The sequence below is a fragment of the Cnephaeus nilssonii genome, assembly GCF_951640355.1.
Source record: "Cnephaeus nilssonii genome assembly, chromosome: 10".
NCBI classification, from domain to species: domain Eukaryota; kingdom Metazoa; phylum Chordata; class Mammalia; order Chiroptera; family Vespertilionidae; genus Cnephaeus; species Cnephaeus nilssonii.
Genome location: NC_137081.1, coordinates 30,245,675 through 30,265,931, shown reverse-complemented (window position 1 = coordinate 30,265,931; position 20,257 = coordinate 30,245,675). Strand labels below are relative to the sequence as shown.

At 44.5% G+C, this 20,257-nt stretch overlaps 1 protein-coding gene and 1 pseudogene across 2 annotated transcripts in view; one reads left to right on the top strand and one right to left on the bottom strand.

Moving 5' to 3' along the window:
• The first annotated feature begins 3,432 nt into the window (after positions 1-3,432).
• On the top strand, positions 3,433-3,915 carry LOC307106485 (transmembrane protein 230-like; annotated as a pseudogene). Its single transcript has one exon. The product of its transcript is annotated as a transmembrane protein 230-like (transcript).
• Positions 3,916-17,035: 13,120 nt separating this feature from the next.
• Positions 17,036-20,257, bottom strand: part of CAB39 (calcium binding protein 39) — an 81,501-nt gene continuing 78,279 nt past the window's right edge. Inside the window, exons 8-9 of the mRNA XM_079783209.1 lie at positions 19,978-20,121; positions 17,036-19,395 (exon numbers count right to left, since the gene is read on the bottom strand). Coding sequence (XP_079639335.1) covers positions 19,207-19,395; positions 19,978-20,121 — 333 coding nt within the window. The 3' untranslated portion in view covers positions 17,036-19,206. The remainder of the gene's footprint in view (positions 19,396-19,977; positions 20,122-20,257) is intronic.

Below are 20,257 nucleotides of genomic sequence, written 5' to 3'. Positions count from 1 at the left end.
CCTCACCAGAGGATATTTTCCCCCACTGATTTTTAGAGAGAGTGGAAGGGAGGGGGGACACACAGAGAGAAACATTGATGGGGGAGAGACACATTGATTGGTTGCCTCCCACACATGCCCCGACTGAGACCAGGGATGGAGTTGCAACCCAGAATTGAACCCCAAACCCTTCAGTCCACAGGCCGACGCTCTAAGCACTGAACAAAACTGGCTAGGGTTAATCCTCATCTTACTTGGGATGCCTTTGGGCTGCTTGGCTATGCCCTCTCCTGTGACTCTGCCCCCTCCCCTCACCCCCCCATCAAACAAGTTGAGGAGGGGGATTGGCCCCAGTGGGAAGGTTTTCTGGAATCAACCCCCACAATAGTTCATTTTAAAACTAAAACCCCAAATGTGAACTTTTACATGTGTTTACTTCTTTCTCCAAATTGAGTAGTTCAGTGTTGTCCTTAAAGGATAGCTGGTTTATGACAATGTAAAGGCTGGTTATTTGAGACTTACAGTTATAGTTAACTTTGGATGGTCAGGGTAGGACTTGCTGGGAATGCAGTGACCTCAGACAAAGGTATAGCCACTACCCTCAGCGTTCTGTCATCTCCCAGAACTTAGTTCATCTTGTAACTTACAGTTTGTACCCTTTGACCAACATGTCATTTCCTCCATCCACCAGCCTGTGGTAACCACCATTCTACTCTCTGCTTCTATGAGCTCAACTGCTTTAGATCCCACATGTAAATGAGGTAATACAGTGTCTGCCTTTCCCTGTCTGGCTTATTTCACTTAGTATGATATCCTCCAGGTTCATCCATGTTGTCACAAATGGCAAGATTTTATTCTTTTTTATGGCTGAGTAACATCCCATTGTATCCATGCACACCACATTTTTTAAATCCATTCATCCATGAGTGGACACTTAGGTTGTTCCATGTCTTGGCTATTGTGGCTAATGCTACAATGGCCACGGGAGTGCACATGTCTTTTCAGGTACTGATTTCATTTCCTTTGGATGTAGTATACCCAGTAGTGGAATTGCTGGATCCTATGGTAGCTCCATTTTTAATTTTTTGTACCTGATAAGTATATTGAAGAGATAGTTCCTCTGAAAAATCAGTAGAAAGAGACAAATCTCTGGAAAATTTAATGAATAAATAAGGTAGAAAATATTAATATGAGAAAGAAAATAAAACCACAGATAAAGTGGATATTACATGTTATAATATACTATGTATACTCATATCAAATAAATATGAATGTTCCAAAGTGGATGATTTTTACGGAAAAGTAAAATGGCCAAAACTGACTCAAGAAGTAGAAGAAAATAATAATGTCCTATAATCAAGGAAAATACTGAAAAAAGTTCTCAAGCAATTCTCTCAAAAAAAGGCTCTGAGCAGCCAGACCACTTATCTGGATGGTTCTTTCAAACGAAAGGAACAGCAAGTTTTGTTGGTGCTTCAGTTAATTTTAGGCATAGATTATATATTCTGACACAAAAACCTGACAAAAGAGAGAAACATACTTTTAGTTATGAAATGAGATACAGAAATTCAATGGTATATTAGAAGAACAGCGAAGTGCTACCAAGTAGAACTTCTGAGAATAAAGACATAGCTTTCAGGTTTGAAAATCTATTGGGGGAGAAATTGCTTTGCAAAATAATGCTTAAAAGTAATAGCTATTCAAACTTAAAAAACATAAAGAAAATAAAACAACAAAACCCACAACAAACACTGTAGTACTTTGTTATTTTTCCTCCAATATTTTTTACTCTCTATGTGAATATGTGTGTGTGTGTGTGTGTGTGTGTGTGTGTGGTATGTATGTGTTTCACTAAACTGGGACAACAGTGAGAGAGAGAGAGAGAGAGAGAGAGAGAGAGAGAGAGAGTTCTCAGCTAGGGGTGATTTTGACCTTTGGGGAATATTTGGCAATGTTTGTCACAACTTGGGTTGGGGCAGGGAGGTAGGTGCTGCTGTCCTCTAGTAGTTAGAAACCAGAGCTGCTGTGTACAGGACAGTCCCCACAACAATTATCCAGTCTAAAATGAGAAACTCTGGTTAATATCTTGCTGCTTTTTTTTTTCCTCTTTAATTTCAGCATTTTCTCATGTGGTAGGCAGGCAGAATGCCCCCTCCCCCCCACCAAGATATCCATGGCCTAACATTTGGAACCTGTGAATTTGTTACCTTACACTGTGAAAGGAACTTTATAGAAGTAATTAAGATTATGAACCTTAAAATAGGGAAATTATTCTGGTTTTACCTGAGTGATCACGTGAGTCCTTAAAGGCCGAGATCACGTGAGTCCTCTCTGGCTCAAGTGAGAGAGATGTGGCAGAAAATTCACGGAGATCTGAATCATGAGAAGGACTGGAAATGGTGTTGCTGGTATGTAGATGGGGGAGGGGCAATATGACAAGGAACCATAGTGCCTTTAAAACGCTAGTTACTGAAACCAAGGGTACAAGCCAAACTTGTGAGACAGGTGCTGGTGAAAAAGGAAAGAGGATTATTCTCACACCTCTGAGAACATGGGGGACTCTTGTCACAAAGACCACCCTAACATCTCAGTGCAGGCAGAGGTTTTTGTAAGGAGGGAGAGGGAAAGCAGAACGAAGAGATCAAGGGAAGGAGGTTGAAAAGTTCTCTATGTGCAGACCAGCACAGTCCATTTCAGAAGGACCTCGAAACTGGTCAAATGATCGCCTGGTATGCATCATCCTGGTCTCCGTCATCCTAGTTCTACGGCTGAAGGTCAGCAAATCCCCCAGAACTGGGATGACTGAAGGTCAGAGTCTGTATCTTCTGAAGTTAGTTCCTAGGATTCTTATACAAACATGCTGTTTACCTACAAGCTACATATTAGATTCAGCATTTACAGAAACAATGTCAAAAGAATGGTGGGGTGGGTTACAATTCCTCACTGCTACACACTCAGAGAAACAGAAACCCCAAGAAAACGGAAACCTCAGTCCCATACCGCACAGAACTGAAATCTGCCCACAACGAGAATGAGCCTGGAAGTACCCTCTTCCCCCATCTCTGCCATCCCCCAGAGCCTCCAGGCAAAGAGCCCAAGCTGGCGGGCACCTTGTTTTGACCTCGCTAGACCAGGAGCAGAGGGAACGCAGAGCCCACCTGCACTGTTGAGTCACAGAACTCTGCAATAAGGAATTCATGAACATCCCTGTCACCTCTCTTTGTCCTAATCCCCACACCGAATCCATCGGCAAGTTCCCTGGGCTCTGTCTCCAAAATCTATCCAGATTGGACCGCTTTTTCCACTTTGGTCCACGCCACCCTCTCTCCTGGACCATCTTAGCTGGCCTCTCACCTGGACCTTCCCAGGGTCTCTCCAACCCCCTGCAAAGTCTGTTCTCCCTGCAGCCTCCAGAGGGCGCATTTAAAACGTCAATCAGGGGCAGGTGGCAGTTCGGTGAGGCGTGTCAGGAGCATCTCCGTTTCCAACGGCGAGCGGGCAGTCGACGCGCGGACGACTCGGCACGGCGCTCCGACTGTAGCTGTGTCACTGTGTTATGATGCCATCTCGTACCAACCTGGCTCCTGGAATCCCCAGTAGTAAAGTGAAATACTCAAGACTCTCCAGCACAGATGATGGCTACATTGACCTTCAGTTTAAGAGAAGCCCTCCTAAGGTTCCATATAAGGCCGTTGCGCTTGCTGCAGTACTGTTTTTGATTGGCACCTTTCTCATCATCATAGGCTCCCTCCTGCTGGCGGGCTATATCAGCAAAGTGTGTGTGTGTGGGTGGGGGGTGCAGATCGGGCCGTTCCTGTTCTGATCATTGGCATCCTGGTGTTCCTGCCAGGGTTTCACCACCTGCGCATCGCTTACTATGCATCCAAAGGCTACCGGGGTTACTCCTAGGAGGACATTCCAGACTTCAATGACTAGCACCTACCTTAGCCCTGAGGGGCAGAGTCAGATGGGACTGAGCTCAGCTTTAAGATACTGAGCAGAAACTATAGCTTAGGGCTAAAGAATTCTGCAGGTTGCAGATGCTTAACAAAACAATGGCCATGTTTTATGGGTCCATCCCAAGAGCTTACAATTAGCTAATTAGGACATGCTTTATATTCCATGTCCTGGCCCTGACAAAAAGCTGACAAGTTTTTCCACATGAACCTGCATCATGGAAGAATAGCAATGTTAATTGGAGAAAGTGGGAGGCTATTCTGCAGTGGGAAGTGTGGCTGCCACCACCCTTTTTAGAGTTGAGCATTTCTTTTAAATATTCTTTATTATCAGTTTGTTCTTGTGGTAAATGGAAGACTGCAGTATGTCGAATTTCTTATTACTAAGTAATTTATTTTGAAAATACGTAAGTATCTTACCCCCTGTTCTAGTGGAAGACTGGCAAAATCAAATATTAGTGTGGGTGCATCTGAAATATTTTTTACTTGCTTTCTTATTCAGAGCAATCAGGAATTTTAAACCTCAGAGCAAGTTTTCAAAATGTAAACACTTTCTCTGCTCACCATTCCTTGGCCAGCACTGATCTGGCTCACAATTAGGTTGGGCACCATATAATTTGGGTAATTCTATCCTATATAGATGAACAGGTTCTGTATGTCATGCCTTTAAGGACTAGACTATTGGCAGTTTTCTAAGGAAAAATGTAGATAAGTGGTTGTTAGTTAGAGTTTATAACCCCATTGTTAGCACCTTGTATTATGATGTCCTTCTTCTGAAGATTGCAAGATTTGGCCTGGATTCCTAGGGGACTAGACTGCCTTAGTTTGATTTTGTTTCCTAGCTTGCAAAAGGTGACTTATGTTCAAAACAAAATGTCGAAATCTAAGTCCTACACTTAAATGAGTTGACTTTAAACATATTTCAGAAAACATTTTAATGATTAAATGGTATCTTAGATCCCAATACCCAGGACTACTTTTATTTTTAGATAACTGGCATTGTGGGTCAGCCTGCTTTCCAGTAATTCTTTTACTCTGAGGTTGTGGATTGGCAACTAGAGACCTGGAAGTGCTATTAGCTGGGATTTGGAGGACTCTGGGTAGAGCAAGTTTAACTGGGGAGGATGAGTTCAACTTTGGGTGTGTTAAGTTTAGGTGTCTGCTTGACATTCAAAAGGAGCTGTTGACAAGGCATTTGCAATGCACAGGTTTGCAGTACAGGAAGGGAGTCTAGGCTGGAGGTAGAAATTTGGGAGTCAGTGTTGGGACAATATATCCAGGAACCATGGGGCTGGATGAGATCACCCACAGAATGCACATGGGAAAAACACTAGAACTCAGGAAATGAGGGACAAAGAGGGTGACCAGAAGCAGCCTCCAAGATTAGATACATTTGTTAATGGGAGGGTAGGTTGGGGAGTCCAGTAGTCTGATTAAAGTTCTTGGGCCTTGGCAATGAAGATGTGAGGAAATATATAAAGCTGTCCTGGGCAGTGTTTGCAAAGCAAAGCTCAGACCAGAAGGTCTTTTTTATAAGGGTAATGATGCTATTCGTAAGGATATGGGGGAATGGAACAGGAGGACATAAAGTGAAAAGTATGCATTTGGTTGGGGTGAGTAAACATTTGCGCCCCCACCCCATTCCCCAAGGTTATCTAATTAAGTTTCTTGTATACCCTTTCAGAAACATTCTAAGTATGTATGTGTATATCCTTTAAAAAACAAACAAATAAAAATGGTCTCCCATTGTATAGTTTTATAATTTCTTTTTTTTCTACCTATTTTTTTGTTGATTTCAGAGAGGAAGGAAGACGGAGAGAGAGAGAGAGGCATCAGTGATGAGGGAGAGTCGTTGGTCGGCTGCCTCCTGCACATCCCACACCCGGGGATTGACCCACAACCAGGGTATGTGCCCTGACTTGGAATTGAACTGTGACCTTCTGGTTCATAGGTTGGCGCTCAACCACTGAGCCACACCAACCAGGCTCTACCTATGCTATTTTGTATATCTTTCCATATCCACAGAGATCAGCTATATTTTTATTTATTTTACTTATTTCACCTGGGGATATTTTTCCATAGATTTTTAGAGAGAGTGGAAGTGGGGGGTAGGGGGGGGACATCAATGTGAGAGAGACACATGGATTGGTTGCCTCCCTCAGTCACCCTGACCAGGGCTGGGTATCACCAGGGCTGGGGATCGAGCCTGCAACTGAGGTACGTGCCCTTGACCAGAATCAAACCTGGGACCCTTTAGTCCATAGGCCAATGCTCTGTCCACTGAACCAAACCGACTAGGGCTTCAGCCACATTTTTAAAATGTAAAGTATAAGTACAGTTTATCATGCTATACATGTAGTCATAGGGTCCTAAGAACAGAGACCATAAAAGTCAGATTCCTAGAGCATGAATTCCTTCTTGGATGTTTCCTGAGGGATGGTCCTCGTTCTATTTGAACATCCAGGCTCATAATTTCATTCCATTTGGGATTGTTACAGGTATACTGTTTATTAAGCCAAAATCAGAATCCCTGTAAATATGCATTGACAGCAGTTGTATATTCTGGTGCTTTATAGAAAACATCTAGCCCGGATGGCGTGGCTCAGTGGTTGAGCGTCGACTGTGAATCAAGGGGTCGCGGTTCGATTTCTCGGTCAGGGCACATGGCATGGGTTGGGGTGTGCAGGAGGTAGCTGATCAATGGGTCTCTCTCAGCACTGATGTTTCTATATCTCTCTCCCTTCCTCTCTGATATCAATAAAAGTACATTTTTAAAGAAAAAACATCTAGACCTCCATAATAATAGTGAATGTTTCTTGAACCCTTTGCCCAGTGTTGTGTCAAGCACTTACATTATGTATTCTATTTCATTTTAGTCCTTGGGGAAAACCCTGAGTTGGGTAAGATTCTTAGGTAATAGGTTGAGTATTTGCAAGTCAAATTTAGGAAAAGCCTGAATTGACTTACCAAGTATGAAAGCCAAATGACTTTAGGGGCTGGACAAGTAAAGAAGTGGGAGGGGAGTATGCACTGTGGTAGTAGGGATGAGTGTCAATCACCAAATGTTTATTTTACCTAAAAGTGGCTTTCCCTCCCCTCTACTCTGGCCTTTATAGTGTTGGCCAAACCATGTGTCCTAGCCTTATAAGGATTTTCTTATTTGCAACAATTATGCCTCTCAAGTCTAAAAGTCCTCCCCCTGCCCTAACCGGTTTGGCTCAGTGGATAGAGCGTCGGCCTGCGGACTCAAGGGTCCCAGGTTCGATTCCGGTCAAGGACATGTACCTTGGTTGTGGGCACATCTCCAGTGGGGGTGTGTGCAGGAGGCAGCTGATCGATGTTTCTAACTCTCTATCCCTCTCCCTTCCTCTCTGTAAAAACATCAATAAAATATATTTTAAAAGTCAAAAAATAAAAATTAAAAATAAAACGTCAATCAGACCATGACCTACCTCTGCCTAAAACCTGCTGACTTCCCAGTTCCTTCAGAATAGGGTAACACACATCCCCTCCCCCGCCCCCAATAAGCCCCACAATACGTTCACTCACAATGAGCCCTGGCCAAGGACATCTAGATCCTATCCTATCAAGCGCTGCCTGTATGCTTTCCCAGTTTTTCTGTTCGCGTGTTTATCTTCACAAAAACAGAGAAGACCCTTTGTACATTAAGAATATTAGCTTTGCCCTAGCTGGTTTGGCTCAGTGGATAGAATGTTGGCATGCGGACTGTAGGGTCCCAGGTTGAATTCCAGTCAAGGGCATGTGCCCGGTTTGCGGGCTCGATCCCCAGTAAGGGGGGGTGCAAAAGCAGCCAATCAATGATTGTCTCTCATCATTGATGTTTCTATCTCTCTCTCCTTTCCACTCTGAAATCAATCCTATATAATAAAAGCCTAGGTGGTGGCAAATGCGACATCATCACAAGATGGCCACCACAAGATGGCCGGCAGGGGAGGGCAGTTGGGGCGATAGGTCAGCAGGGGAGCAGTTAGGCGTCAATCAGGCTTGCAGGGGAGCAGTTAGGCGTCAATCAGGCTTGCAGGCAGGTGAGCAGATAGAAGCCAGCAGTCCCAGATTGTGAGAGGGATGTCCGACTGCTGGTTTAGGCTCGATCCCACAGAGGACATCCCCCAAGGGGTCCCAGATTAGAGAGAGTGCAGGCCGGGCTGAGGGACACCCCCCATGCACAAATTTCATGCACTGGGCCTCTAGTAAAAATATATTAAAAAAAAAAAAAGAATATTAGCTTTTGGTATTTTTCCATTTTGACACCTGCCTTTTTGTTGCATTCATGGACTGTTTTGACATATAAATCCCTCAAATTTTCCATTATGATTTCTTCCTTGCCTGCACACTTAGAAAGACTCTCTCCCCTTTAAACTTATATTTTCACCAGTATTTTCTCCTAGCATTGTTATATACACAGAACATCGAAATTGTTCATCATTACTTTTAAAGGTCTTGACAATTGTAATGCATTGCCTACTCAAGACAAATTTTAGAATGATTTTCCCATTTGTCTGCAAAAACCTATTGGGATTTTTATTGGATTTACTTTAATTTGGGGGAGAGTCGGCATTCCTGTCCAGGAATACGATTTGGCTTTTCCATTTACTTTCAGCTTTATGGCCCCCAGTAAAGTTTTGTGCTTTTCTTCACATGGGTCATAAAATCGATTCCTAGAAATTCTGTATTTCTTTCTGGGGACACCGCAGGCCGAGCCCCTCTTCCTGTGGCCGGGTACCTGGAGAGAGTGAGAGGTATGTTTGGGGACGGAGAACTGGAGATGGCAGTGGGCAGCGGGAGGCCCCTCCTGCTTGTGGGAGCCCCGTGGTGGCCACGCTCAGGGTCTGCCTGCCTCTGGCTGCTTTGGGAGATTCGGAGGCGCCCCCTGGCGGCCACCTCCAGTGCTGCGATTCTGTTAATAATTCAATTTCATTTTAACATCACCTCCCCAGACTCCTTCCCTGCTAGCTGTTGGAGTCACCACCTCCCTTGAAGGAAGGCAAAAGATTTTGAACATTTCAGATTCAACAATACACAATTTGAAAGATGGATATAAAAAAGTTACTCTAAAGCCTAATTGACTCTTTAAAATTTAGCAGCTACTTAACTCATCCACTCTACACCTGTTGGAGGGTATGTTACTCGTCAGGCTGTGGGGATGCAGGGGTGAACCCAGACAGAGAGAGCTTCTTGCGTCTTATGTTCTAGTGAAAGGAGACAAAAAACCAATCAAGTAAATAAATGAGATTATTTCCAAGAGTGTTAAGTTCTTTGAATAGCTCAGGAATAGAGAGGGGTGGGGTGGCCACACCGGCTAGGGACCAGGGCAGACTTCTCTGTGGAGGTGCACTGAAGTGGAGAGATGAGTGAGGAGGACTCAGCGTGTGAAGATGGGTGCACTACAGATCAACACCCTCTTGTCAAATTCTGCTTCTATATTTTTTATGGAAGTAGAAATTCAATCAGGAAAAAAGTGGACTATATGTGTCCTTGTTGCCTGTCCATTCTTTCATATTCGTATTTCTCAGTGAAGTTATGTCTCACCCACATGGTGAGGGTGAAGTTCCTGTTTGTCCACAGGGAGAAGCAGGGCTGCAGGCCCGGCAAACTGTATTTGTTTAGGGATATGGGTGTTGGCAGCTCTGGCTTGTGTGGGGGAGGCATTTCTCTTTAGATCTTACGCTTTCTTTCGGGATGTGCTTAAGGACTTTTTTAAAAATATATATTTTATTGATTTCAGGGAGGAAGGGAGAGGGAGAGAGAGATAGGAACATCAATGATGAGAGAGAATCATGAATCGGCTGCCTACTGCACGCCCCACATTGGGGATCAAGCCCGCAACCCAGGCATGTGCCCTGACTGGGAATTGAACCATGACCTCCTGGCTCATAGGTCGACGCTCAACCACTGAGCCACACCAGCTAGGCTTAAGGACTTTTTTTCTGCTGTAATTATTGTTAGTGCAGAAGAGCAAGTCTAGGAATTAAAAACACATAGTATAGGCCAAAGCCGGTTTGGCTCGGTGGATGGAGTGTCGGCCTGCGGACTGAGGGGTCCCAGGTTCGATTCCGGTCAGGGGCATGTGCCTTGGTTGCGGGCACATCCCCAGTGCGGGGTGTGCAGGAGGCGGCTGATCGATGTTTCTCTCTCATCGATGTTTCTAACTCTCTATCTCTCTCCCTTCCTCTCTGTAAAAAATCAATAAAATATATATATATTTTAAAAAATAAATAAAAACACATAGTATTAGGGGCTAAATCATGCCCCACCCCCATTCATATGTTGAAGCTCTAACCCCCCAGTATCTCAGAATATGACTGTCGGTGGAGATAGGGTCTTTAAAGGGGCGATTAAGTTAAAATGAAGTCATTAGGGTGGGCTCTAATCCACCATGACCTCTTGGCCTCTACAGATGTCCATTTGGAACACCCGGGGTGTAAGGTTAATTTTCAAAATATTAACATTCTTCCTCAGTAATTTTTGTCTGATGTATGCATGGTCTTTTCTCAGATTATCAAGGTTTCTTTCAGCCCATTATCACGAACTTTTTCTTGCATGAGAAATAAGCTGGTTTCCGCGAGAGCCGTGGTTCTTTTGAATTTTTCTGACGGAATTTCGGCTTGTACTCTGCGGGTGTCCAGCACGGCTGATCTCGCCATCTGCTTTGGAATGATTCTCCTCTAACATTAAAGGGCACGTCGTCTCTAGATTGAATACTTGGTGAACACTCATTTATTTTTCTTGCTGTTATCCAGGGAGGACTTGAAATTATGCCGGTGCTATTGCCTCTCCCTTGTGTTTTCCTCACTTCAGTCAAGCTTTCTCAGCTTTAAGACTTTAACTAGGAGTGTATTGATTACTTCATGTTCTTCACTAATTTAATGTATATTTGATTTCTTTTTAAGTGTTTTAAAATAACCCTTTATTTTTAAAAAGGATTTTTTTTTATTGACTTTAGAGAGAGGGCAAGGGAGAGGGAGAGAGAGAGAGAAACATTGACTGGCTGTCTTTTGCGTACCTCACACTGGGGAGCGAGCCCACAGCTCGGGCATGTGCCCTGACTGGGAATTGAACCGGGGCCTCCTGGTTCATAGGTTGAGGCTCAACCACTGAGTCATGCCAGCCGGGCTCAACTGACGATCTTCTGATGCATGGAACCAGCTCACCCAACTGAGCCACGTGGGCCAGAGTTAAAATAACCCTTTGAGTGACATCAATCAGTTTCTTCAAAAGTCCTTCAGATTAATATTTTAGGATCTCTGTTTCTGGTGCATTTGTTACATCTAATCCCAAGTTCCCATCATCCATATTAGTGTTCTCCCAAGAAGGCCACCTAATGAGTCCTCTTTAGCAAGTAGCCATGTAGAGGCTTGATCTGATTTTTTTTCAGTTTTCTAACATTTCATTTTGTTTGATACATTCATCACTCTCCCTTTCCCTTCTTTGCTTCTTGTGAAAGCAGCTCACACATTCGTGAAGATCATCGTTTTCATCCAAAGCATCTTTTAGCCCTGTCTAAAGTGTTTTTATTTTTATTTTTAATCCTTCTGATGTATTTTGAAGGCTGTTCCAGCTGCAGGTACTGGATATTAGGTGCGTTTTGATGCATCCTCTAAAGACTGGATTCTTCTTTAATGCTAGCCATTAGCACAGCTTGTTCTGAATGTTTATATTTCTTTTTGAAGCATTCTTTTCTAAAAGCCTCTATTTTAAGCCCAAGGAAAAAGTTGGTGGTTTCCAGCTCTTTGTTAATGGTCTCTGGTTTTTAAAAAAAGATTAACTTTTTAAGAGCAGTTTTAGATTCACAGCAAAATTAAGAGGTACAGATATTTCCCATAAACCCCTTACTCCCATAGATGCACAGTCTCCTCCACCATTAACATCCCCCCGCAGAGTGGTACTTTGTTACAGTGGATAGTCACCCAAAGTTCATAGTTCATCTTAGGGTTCACTCTTGGTGTATATTCTATGAGTCTGTACAAATGCATAGTGACATGTATCTATCATTACAGTATCATGTAGAGTATTTTCATTGCCCTACAAATCCTGGTCATTCTAATAGGTGTGTAGGGTATCACTGTTGTTTTTATTTGCATTTCTCTGATTACATATGATGTGAAGCATATTTGGTTTTGAGGCATAACAAACAAAATTTGCTGACGATTGCTTGAGAGGAGGAGGTGAGCAAGAAGGTAAGGAATTGAGGGTGATTGTTGATGTAAGAAACTAGAGCCCCAACCTAGCTGGTTTGGCTCAGTGGATAGAGCATCAGCCTGCAGACTAAAGGGTCCCAGGTTCAATTCTGGTCAAGGGCACGTGCCTGGGTTGTGGGCTCAATCCCCAGTAAGGGGGGTGCAGGAGGCAGCTGATCAATGAGTCTCTCATCATTGATGTTTCTACCTCTCCCTACCTCTCTGAAATCAATACAAATATATATATTTATTTTTTTTTAAAAAAGAAAAGAAACTAGAGCCCTGAGCTTGGGGGGCCTGGTGGGTGGGCCTGTGTGAGTTCCTTTTTGGACCTTGGAGTTCTGGGCTTCTGGACATCCACGTGCAGTGGTCCTGGGAAGTCCCCTCATACCCTGAAGACCTTTCGCCTTGTATTCAGTGACATGTACTGGGTGTAATTCCTCCCCCTTCCCCAAGCTATTCTTTTTTAAAAAATCACTTATTTTGTTTCTACCATCTATATATATAAAAGCCCAGCGACCCTTATGGCGGATCGACCAGAATGACTGGTCGCTATGATGTGCACTGACCACCATGGGGCAGATGCTCAATGCAGGAGCTGCCCCCTGGTGGTCAGTGCGCTCCCATAGCAGGGGCGCCACTCAGCCAGAAGCCGTGTAGCGGTGGTGGTGGGAGCCTCTCCCGCCTCCGTGGCAGTGCTAAGGAGCGGCAAGCCAAGTGGTAAGGAGTGAACAGACGGGCAGTTAGGAGCAAGCAGAGAGGCAGTTAGGAGTGAGGGGTCCCAGATTGTGAGAGGGCGCAGGCCGGACTGAGCCCCCACACGAATTTCATGCATCGGGCCTCTAGTTTCATTATAAAAAAATTTTAAGCATACAGAAAACCGGAAGAATTTTACAGGGGAAAATGGTATAATGGGAGAAAAGAGACCAACCTCCTATGCAAAAAATTCCAAATAATTGATGCTGTCAAGGAGGTGGAGTCCACCCGCCATCCTGGAGTGTACGATGCACACAGTGACACCTTCCTCAACCAGGGCTGTGGTGCTGTGCACCTTCAATGTGATACAGTGACAATGGCATTTGATTTGTGTGGTCCTCTTCCCAAAACCCAGTCTCATTCTGATCATGAGACAAACACCAGACAAATCCCAGCCACGGGGGATCCTGCAATCTGCCTGACCAGTAGAGCTCAAACACATCCAAAGCAAGGCAAGCCTGAGAAACTCACAGCCAGAGGAGCCCATGGGGACATGATGAGTAAATGTCGTGTGGGGTCCTGGGACAGACAAGGACATTAGGGAAAACCAAGGAAGTCTGAATAAAGTATAGACTTCATGGGTCCATTGATTATGACAAATGTACCAAACTAAGGTAAGACGTCAATAATAGGAGAAACAGGCCTGGCTTATGGAAACTCTGTACTATCTTTTCAGTTTTTCTGCAAATCTAAAACTCTTCTAAAAAATAAAATAAAAACCCCACCACATCCTACCACCTACATTCTACCGGTCACATCTTATAATCTTTATCACACATCTGTCTCTCTGTCTCTTTTTAAAAAAAACCTTTCTTGACTATCCACTCCTTTTGCTCACAACGACACCCAGGAAGCCCTGGCACACAACACACACAGGGGCTCAGGTCCTTGAGTGTTTGTCACCTTCGTTTTACTCTCTATGAATACCCCGACCCCAGGCTCAGTGGCTGCTAGAAACAAGGAGCTCTACTGCCACCCAGTGGACATTTTGAAGTAAAGCGTTGCATGCTGGACAAGCTGGAGGAGGGCCCTCACCTCAGCCGGGCTGGGAGTAGTCTTTGAGTTTAGGCTGCACATGAACCAGCCCCTTCTCCGGATCCCCCATCCCAAGTCTTACCTAGATCTGGACTTTTCCTAACTCTGCCCCAATTCCAAACTGTGCAGTAATTTTGTATTTGCTAACCTTCTCCATCTAAGTCTACTACATGTTTCAAGAAAGTCCTTTTTGGAAGGAGATAAATCATGAGGGAATTGGGCATTTTCCAGTTTTGATGACCGGGAAGAGTAATTTCTGTGCAGAGGTGTGGCCTGTCCAGCTGTTTTTGAAAGAGTCTGAAGGCTTCAGCTGGCTGGGCATTGGGGACGGGGGGGGGGCGGGGGGGGACGGCGGCCTGGGCCTGGCCTCAGGCAGCAGCAGCTGTGGTCACGAGAGGCCTTGCTGTGCTGGGCCACACGGTACCTGTTGTCAGTCAGGCTTTGATGCGCATGTGCTTCCCGAGGGGGTGGGGGGCAGCAGTGCTCTGCATCCCATGGCCTCCTCCATGCGGCTGACCACAGGCATGGCTGCTCATGCCTCTGGGTTAGAAGAAACCCAATGAGCATGTCTAGTCTGGGTTTCCCCGGAAGTAGAGCCTGGGACAAAGGTTTGAACACCAGTCATTTATCTGGGACTTGATCCCAGGAAGCCCTGGTACAGTGTGAGGTGTGAGCGAGGGGAAGGAAAGTGTCAGATAAAATGCCATTAAACCATTCATGTTGTCCTTGGAGCTGTCTGCTGGCGAGCAGCCCAGCCGGGGTCCAGGACACCGGGGTGGGGGCTGCTTCTGGTGCCCTGGGCTGCAATAAGTAGCTTTCAGAGGCAGAAGAGGGTGCCAAGGGGGTGGGGCGGGCACTGCTACGTCCTCTTAGTGTGCTCAGCACCCAACCCCACTCATCCCCAGTGGATGCCAGTCCCAGGCGGGATGGACAGCCCAACGGCTGGGGAGAGCGCAGGACGACGCAGTCAGTTGAGCACAAGAAGGCGCTATATGGATTGAGTGGGGTCCTCATCACCTCCACACAAGTGAGATTTTCAAAGATCTTTGGTGTGTGGAGGAGTGTGCCAGGCAGCCACGGGGTGTGTGTGTGTTGGGGGGGAGATTAGGGGGGGATTTAGGGGGCGCAGAGGGGCGGGAGCCAACTGGGGAGCAGCCTTGTCTGGAAGCTCCCCCTGGCCTGGGCTGTGGCACTGTTCACCGCTCCAGCTGAATCTCCACCAAATGGAAGACCCGGCTACTGAAAACTAGAGCAGGACCTTGTTATTCCCATGGCACACCAAGTATTTAGGTGATAAAGATGTATTACCAAGAATGGGAGTCTTGATGAGCAAAAGCTCATTTTGTAGAGAATATTGAAAAATATAAAGCTTTCCCCCAAATCTCCACTGTCTTCCTGAAGTTCTACTAATGAAAGAATTTCACTAACTGCAGAGGACACTCTCCTGTACAGACACCTGGTGGTCCCCAGGAAGACCGAGATCCCCGACGGGCCAGACACCTGCCCTTGCCTGAGGACCACACAGGGACCAAACATGAGCCAGGTCATTGTCAGGCCAGCTGTGGAGCGACTTGCCTTGTGCAGCCATCACCACCATCTCTGGTCAGCATGAACTGGGAGTAGAAGTCCTTGCAAGGTTGTAGGCTTTGTCCCTATAAATTATGCCTTGGTGGTGGAGTGTGGGTTGACCCAAGTGAAGTGTTATCAGGCGGAAGCTGATGGTGCTTTCTTGGTGGAGCTGAGGTGAGGTGTGTTCAGTCTGCTCCGGAGGGAGGTCTTCCCGCAGGGCTGGTTTTGGGAGCCAACCAAGATCACTTTCAGATTGTAGAGTGTGTGTGTGTGTGTAGGGGGGTCTTACCTTGCCCTTCCACCTTCTGGAAACCAGATGGCCAGAGAGGGGCAATCAGGCTCTGGAAGACGTGGTAAGGACACAGACGTGGCCAGAACACCCTCTACAAATCCAGGAGGAGCCGAAGGGGCAGCGTGTCCCAGGCCACTGTCCTCCGAGAGGCACTTCTGGTGAAGTCCCAGGTGGGGTTACTCACCACCTTGGAGGGGCTCTAGCCCCAGAACGCACAAGCTGTGTGGCACTGCAGCCTCAGAGAGCTGTCGGTCACTGTCTCGTTGGATCCTCATAAACAAGGAAGGCAGAATAATAGCCACACATTACAGAGCCGCCCAAGCTCAGTTTCTGTGTTTTTGACAGGGGGGGGGGGGGGGGGGGAAGACGGGGGACACCCGACTGGCGACTGGTAGGAAGCAGAACCTGTGCTAAGGCATGAAGACACCTCAGAGAGAGAAAGGGCAGAGTCACAAGTTCTGACCTCAGGGGACCCTGACATCTTTGAAGAACTACCTAGAAGAGATAACAAGTAGGATGTCATCCAGACATCTTGTGTGCTAGGCAAGAGCATATCCCTTGCCATCACCTGACAACGGGGTCCCACTCATGACAAGCGTGGAAACAACTGAGGGCGGGTGGTGGCTCCACGGTCCAGGCAGCCCGAGGACACAGCTTCGCCCAGGCGCCATTGAACACCGCACTTCTGCAGTCTCTCACCTTCACTGTAGCTTCACTCTAGCTACTTATAAACACTCTTGCCCAGGGCTTTAGTTTTACCTTAGAGTATTCAGAATAAAGGGTCACAGAAATGAAGAGAAAGGACCCCCCCAAAACCATGGTGTCAAAGTGACGCTAATAAAAGGCCTAATGACATTTAACTGTGGAAGGAAGGGTGAGGCAGCTGTGAGCCCTATACGGTAAGTGAAAATGACGTTTGACAGCAAAAAGAAAACCCCGGGGGGGGGGGGGGGGAAACAAAGACAGAGCCGCGTGTGTGTTGTTTCTGGTTCCGGTTTGTGGCAAAGCTGTCCTCACGTCTCCTGATGGGGTTGTTCAGAGCGACACGGACGCAACGATCAGTATGACATCGTAAACATGCACAATGCTGTTTCTCCAAAATTTTATTTTAATTTAAATTACAGGGCCAGCCATAGTCTGATAAGAAATTACTTTTCCTCAGGAGAAAGGAAATGCTCTCACGGCATTGTTAACAGGTGTATCCATCTCCACCTCTTTCTAAGGGTTAAAAATCACATGGAATAACTGACTTATGTAAAATTAAACCTTTATAACACAAAGAGAAACACTTCCAGTATAATAGTTTTGGTAATATGAATATATTAAAGGATCATAACTTCAAATGCAACTTTTCAACTTTGAATGTTTTCACATTTTTGTTTAAAATCAAACAAAAACAAAAACAAAAAAACGCAAATCTTAACTATGTCCAGATTCCAATGCGATGTACCACGCGGTGTTTTCTGACACACTGTCCTCCATGCTCTCGTGCTACGACGACATCACGGAGTGGAAGCTGCTTGTCGTTTCCAGTTCTAAGAACCAGCTTGGCAGGAAACCTTCCTTCCACCCGGTGTAGTTACTGCCCCCCCTGAAGCCTGACACCCAGCACTGGCCACAGAACCAGGAGGCTTCACGGCCAGGTCTGCCTTCCCAAACGTCTTGATATTTTCAAATCAAGAAGCTTGGATCACTTCCCCTACTTCCAATGGAAAAACATGAATGATTTTACACAGATTTTGGTAAAGACAGCCTCAGGAAAACCAATGCCGACTGCCATTTAATTAAACAGAATAAAATACATCTATATTTTCTGGAGCTATTTTCCTAACTGGTGTTCCTAGAAGGAGGTCTTGCAACCTGCTGAAGCATCACTTGGGAGTTTCTTTTTACTGGCCGATAAATAATTCAATTAGTAAGAGAGGCTAGCAAAGAATAATCATGTAAATTTCTTAGTCAGCCACAGCCATGCTGAATTCAAACTGGCAAACTTTGATTGTAAGTTGTTAGTTGTGATCTTTGTATCACTAAGATGAACAGATACCATTCTAATAACTTTACATAGATATATCCTAGGAGACGCTGCTCTGCCGTGGTCACAGTAACAAAAAAGTGGTGCAAAATCAGTTACTTTATAAATACTGATAATTTGCAGCATTAAGGAATAGGACATTAAAAAAAATAAATTTCCCCACAGGACACCTGTGACGAGGAACTCTTCTTTTCCTAAGAGAAGCTGAAGTTTAATGATTCAGTTCCACAACTGCTGTACTGGATTACTTACTCTAAAGAAGAAAAGGTGCTCTCCCGAGGTTTCCCACACAGAGAATCAGCGTTAATTGATCATAAACAGTATCATCCATAGATCGAGGAAACTCATTTTAAATGAATAAGGCCAGTACTATGCAGGAAAGAGGGCTGACTGAGTTCCAAGTCTGTATTATACCCTATTGATGGCACCCCACTAGATAACTGAATACAAAGGATTGGTTTACTTTTGTCTTTTAATGCTGTGATACTTAAATGTTAAATCAGCATTTTCATGTGATCTGAAGTATTTCAATTACATATGAGCATTCATTTTTTTTGCAAAGATTCAATATTAGGTAATAGTTACATACTAATACAATAACATTCCTCTGCTGTACAAATTAAATCATTTAAAAGAAATGAGCATTCTAAGAATTATATACAAAAGAAACCTGTAAGCATTGTTGAAATGAAATGTGAGGTGTTGCTAGCTCTACTGTTTGAAAATACCTTCCAAAAGGAAAATTAACAAATACCTTCCAACATATCCAGGTTTACAAGTCTCAAGAAAATCAAATGTCAAAAAATTCTAGAAAGCCGTGAAAAGCGTATATACATTTTCCTTATGAAGCGTCACACTTTTAAGAAGTTGCTAAGTTTCAGTATCAATTTATTCGCACGTCAACTTTAACCACCCCAAAAGCTCACATCGTGGGTACAGTTCCCCTGATTCCAAATACAGCGCTGCATGATCTTCCTGTAGTGAAGGCAGACAATCTCACCACGAATCCACGCCCAGCTCTTTAACATAAGTGCAAACCTGCAGGTTTAATCTGACCCCATCACGCCTTCCGCCCCTCCGTCACACTATCACCCCTACATTTGCCCTCACGAACCTAGCCGTGTTCAGAACTCCTACAGCAAACAGGGTCTCTGAATTCTGAAATGACACAAAGATCAAGAGAAAGTCCACGTGTGCTCTAGTGTGCAAGAAAGCAGCAGCTACGTTCTCCAAGATGGACTAAAAAAACAAAACAAGATAAAATGAAAAACCGTTCACTTAACAGCAGACTAGCATAATGTTCCTCATGAATCGGTGAGAGTGCCTGATGCTGACGAGCTAACAGCAGGTGCTGGGTTTGGATTTAATATTTTGGATGTTTATGGGGAGTTAGGCTTCTTGCTGAGCTGGTCTCTTCAAGTCCCTGATCTGTTTAACTAAATAGGTCTTCTCGTCATTAAACTGCTCGTCCTCGGTCCTGTCGTTCTGAAACTTGCTGAGGAACTCTATGAGTTTGGTCTGGTTCTTGAGGAGGATGTCTAGGATGGGCTGTGTCTTGTTAGGGTTGGCAACAAACACCTGCCGGAGAGAAATCTGCATCAGCTACAGGAAAGAAGGAGGCAGGACACATCCAGAGCTTCCCTCCCTGGACACGTGAAGTCGGGATAACTTGGTCAGAGGTTTGTGCTTCAGGATATCTTATTTCACAATTTGAAAATTAAAAAAAGATTTACATGCTTTAGTACAAAGAGGACTGGTACTTTCCCTCATGCTCTGAAACTCAGTAGTTAGTATTAAAATACAGATGCTGATTTTAGGATAACATTTGCACAAAAGGTCAAAATGAATTTTGAGGATAAAAACCTCCACAGAAAGCATTAAAATATGGGTTACCCCTTAACTTTGTGATTAATAATTTTCTATGACAAAGAGAAATGGCACTCCTCTGTAAATAAACTTATTTTGTTCCCAAATTGAAATGTTTACCCTGTTTCTGGGTCTATTTTTCTGTTTAAATGTTGTACCACACAAAACATGAAAATTAACTGAATTGTATAACTTAGATTACCAAAGTGAGGCTAATACTATTTTAGAAATTTGTATACGAAATGAGATTGACAACTTCAGGAGAAAATATTGTTTGTGGTTTTAGTACTCTACCTTAAAAACGTGAAAGGCCTCAAACTGGATGTTACGACTTTTGTCTCGTAGAAGATTCATCATTAATTTGAGGTTCTCGGGTTTACTGATGTATTTTGTCATAATTGTGAAGTTGTGTCGGTCTAATAATAGTTCACCGAGAAGCTGAGAAGACATTTAAAGAATCACTCTACATTATCATTAAGATTCTAAGGAAAATCAAAGTCTGAAAAATAATTCATTTAATAATCAACATTATTAAGTACAGTATCATTATTCCCCACCCCCCACCCTCCCAAAG